Consider the following 2,703-nt stretch of genomic DNA (forward strand, 5'->3'; position numbering starts at 1 on the left):
AAGAAAAGAGTTGCAAAATAAACTAGGAAGATAAAAACATATTTGTCATTTACTTGATTTAAAGTATTTCTTTAACTAAGTCAATTATCAAATAAAGATTTATTTGGTTAAAATAAATTTGAAGTAAAATTATTTATATTTAACTATTTTTTATTTCTAGTGAAGTTGATCAGTATTATAATTTTTCAATTCAAAATAAATATTGCATACACACTTAGTTAGCTAGATTTATTTTTATAAACAAATTAATTAAGATTTTATTTAATAAATACTTATTAGGATGTATAAGTTGATTTTATATCTGAAGGAAAAATAAGATCAAACTATATATATATATATATATATATATATATATATATATATATATATATATATATAAGTTATTTTCATAATTAAGTTATCATATTGAGCTTACTGAAATAGGCAAAAACAATTTATGAACATATCATAAATTATTTTGATAAACTTTCTCAAATACTTACTCAAGTACTTATGTTACAAGGCAAGCCCAAGTATAAACTATTAATAAGCTTTGGGGCCTGAATTTGAATTAAAAAGTCAATTGTAAAACCCATGTGCCTTTATGTACTTTACACACATTCTTACTTTTAAGATATTAAATCCATAAAAAATAAAGATTATATTCCTTTAATTCTTCTCACTACAAAACTACAAGTACAATAATATATATATATATATATATATATATATATATATATATATATATATATATATATACATAAGCTTTGTAACACCTTAAAACTGTAGAGTAACATTTGGTAGTTTTCATAACTCTCATGCAACAATTCACCCAAATTGCAATATAACTCTCATAGCATAATCAATTCTGTCTAATGACACACAACTCATCACACTAGTCACACCAAAGGTCAAATAACCATCAAAACTCATTTTAACATCCTCAACCATGCATCCATCATGTATAAAATATTTAAACGAGAAAATTTAGATATAATACTCTACGTACGATATTGCAATCAAAGTTAAAACTTTACCTCAAAACCATGGCTAATATTATTATCAACCTTTATAAATATATGAATTATTGAGGTATGTTTTAGTTTTGATTGAATAATCGTACTAAAACCACCTAAGTACTATATTTAAGGTTTGTCATCAACTTTTAAAATAAAGAAAAACCTACATCATAGTCTAGTGGAAAATAGTCATCAATCTTCCAATTATCATACCGTGTTTCACCCACCGCATTAATAACCTTGTAGGCTTCATCTCCAAAATGTTGGGGTACTTCGACACAAGCATATTCATTAAAACGACAATCCTCGTATGGCATTAATACGTCACTAATATCAAAGTGTTTGAGGAAACCTTCTGAGCAATGACCATGGCCATCTTGTGGGGTCGATGCAAAAGGGTTTTTATCCCAACTTGTTGTAAAATCATTGACTGTTCGCGTTGGCATCATAACCTCGGTGCAGCTCATTGACTTAATCGTCACTGGGTGAGAGGATTTTGTAGGATCAATAACAATACCCAATGAATTTTTTGAGCACCGTGGAGATTCAATTCTTAATTTGATGGGAATGTTGTTATGACCAGGAAGGTTGTTATAGTTGTGGTTTTGCTCTACCTTCTTTCTCAAATAAGTATTCCAATAGTTCTTGATTTCATGATCTGTTCGCCCGGGTAATCGTCCTGCAATAAGAGACCACCTGTAAAGTAATATATAAAATCAGTATACATGCGAAGAGAAATAAATATTAGATATATATTTTTTAAGAGTTTAATGACTATATATATATACTATTAATGTATAAAAAAAATTAAACTATTAACTAGTATTAACATAACTCTTAAAAAGATAATTATTATAAAAATTAATTATTATAAAAATCAATCAAGGAAGAGTTTTTGAAATGATTAAATGATACTATAAAAAAATTTTAGACTATAAATGTATAGCTTATTTATTGTATTCTTTTTTCTCGTATATTCTTGTGTCCTGAAAAAAAAAAGGAAAAATCAAGTAAATGCATGTATAATATAAATAGATATATACCTATTCCCTAAGAGGCTATGTAGCCTGATGATGAGATCTTCTTCATCCGAAGAAATGTTTCCTCTCTTGATATCTGGCTTGAGATAATTCAACCATCGGAGTCTGCAACTCTTCCCAAGTCGTTTTAAACCTACATTCACAAGGAACACAACAAACTCATGCAATGAAAAATGGAAAGAAAGAGTAAATAAATAATTATCAAGCTAATAACCAAATAATATATATACCAGCTCTTTTGGAAAGCTCTCTCCAATTTCCTTCTCCATGGACTTGAACGTAGTTGATGAGTATTTGGTCTTCCTCAGCAGACCAAGGACCTCTGTTCACGGCATCTTGGTTGTCACAACTCCTGCCCTTTCTTTTCATCTTAATTTGCTCTCTCTCACTCTCTCTCTCTACTTGGGTTCTGCAGAAAGGTGTTGTGTGTCTATTCTTTAATTTAATTGGGTTCTCACGTGTGTTTGTGGATATGAAAATGCTCCCTTAATAAATAAATAAATACTTGTTCACATTTCTTTTTCAATTAATTAAATAAATAAATTTATTTCTGTGGTTGGTGAATCGGCTATGTCTCGATCAAGAGGGCAGTATGTCCTTTAAAATGCATGAGACTGGTAGACGGTAGTGGCTAGGGTAAGTGGCGCACGTTCTTTACCCCCAAA

The 2,703-nt window shown here is 29.0% G+C and overlaps 1 protein-coding gene across 1 annotated transcript; it reads right to left on the reverse strand.

Annotated features, from left to right (window-relative positions):
* Nucleotides 1-752: 752 nt before the first annotated feature.
* Nucleotides 753-2,492, reverse strand: MYB13 (transcription factor MYB13). The gene is made up of 3 exons (NM_001329089.2): nucleotides 2,269-2,492; nucleotides 2,042-2,171; nucleotides 753-1,694 (listed from the first exon to the last, which is right to left on the reverse strand). The coding sequence occupies exons 1-3, from the start codon at nucleotides 2,405-2,407 to the stop codon at nucleotides 1,145-1,147; spliced, it is 819 nt and encodes a 272-aa protein (NP_001316018.1). The 5' UTR covers nucleotides 2,408-2,492; the 3' UTR covers nucleotides 753-1,144.
* Between the last annotated feature and the right edge of the window lie 211 nt (nucleotides 2,493-2,703).

This window comes from Glycine max, chromosome 20, assembly GCF_000004515.6.
Source record: "Glycine max cultivar Williams 82 chromosome 20, Glycine_max_v4.0, whole genome shotgun sequence".
Taxonomy (NCBI): Eukaryota; Viridiplantae; Streptophyta; class Magnoliopsida; order Fabales; family Fabaceae; genus Glycine; species Glycine max.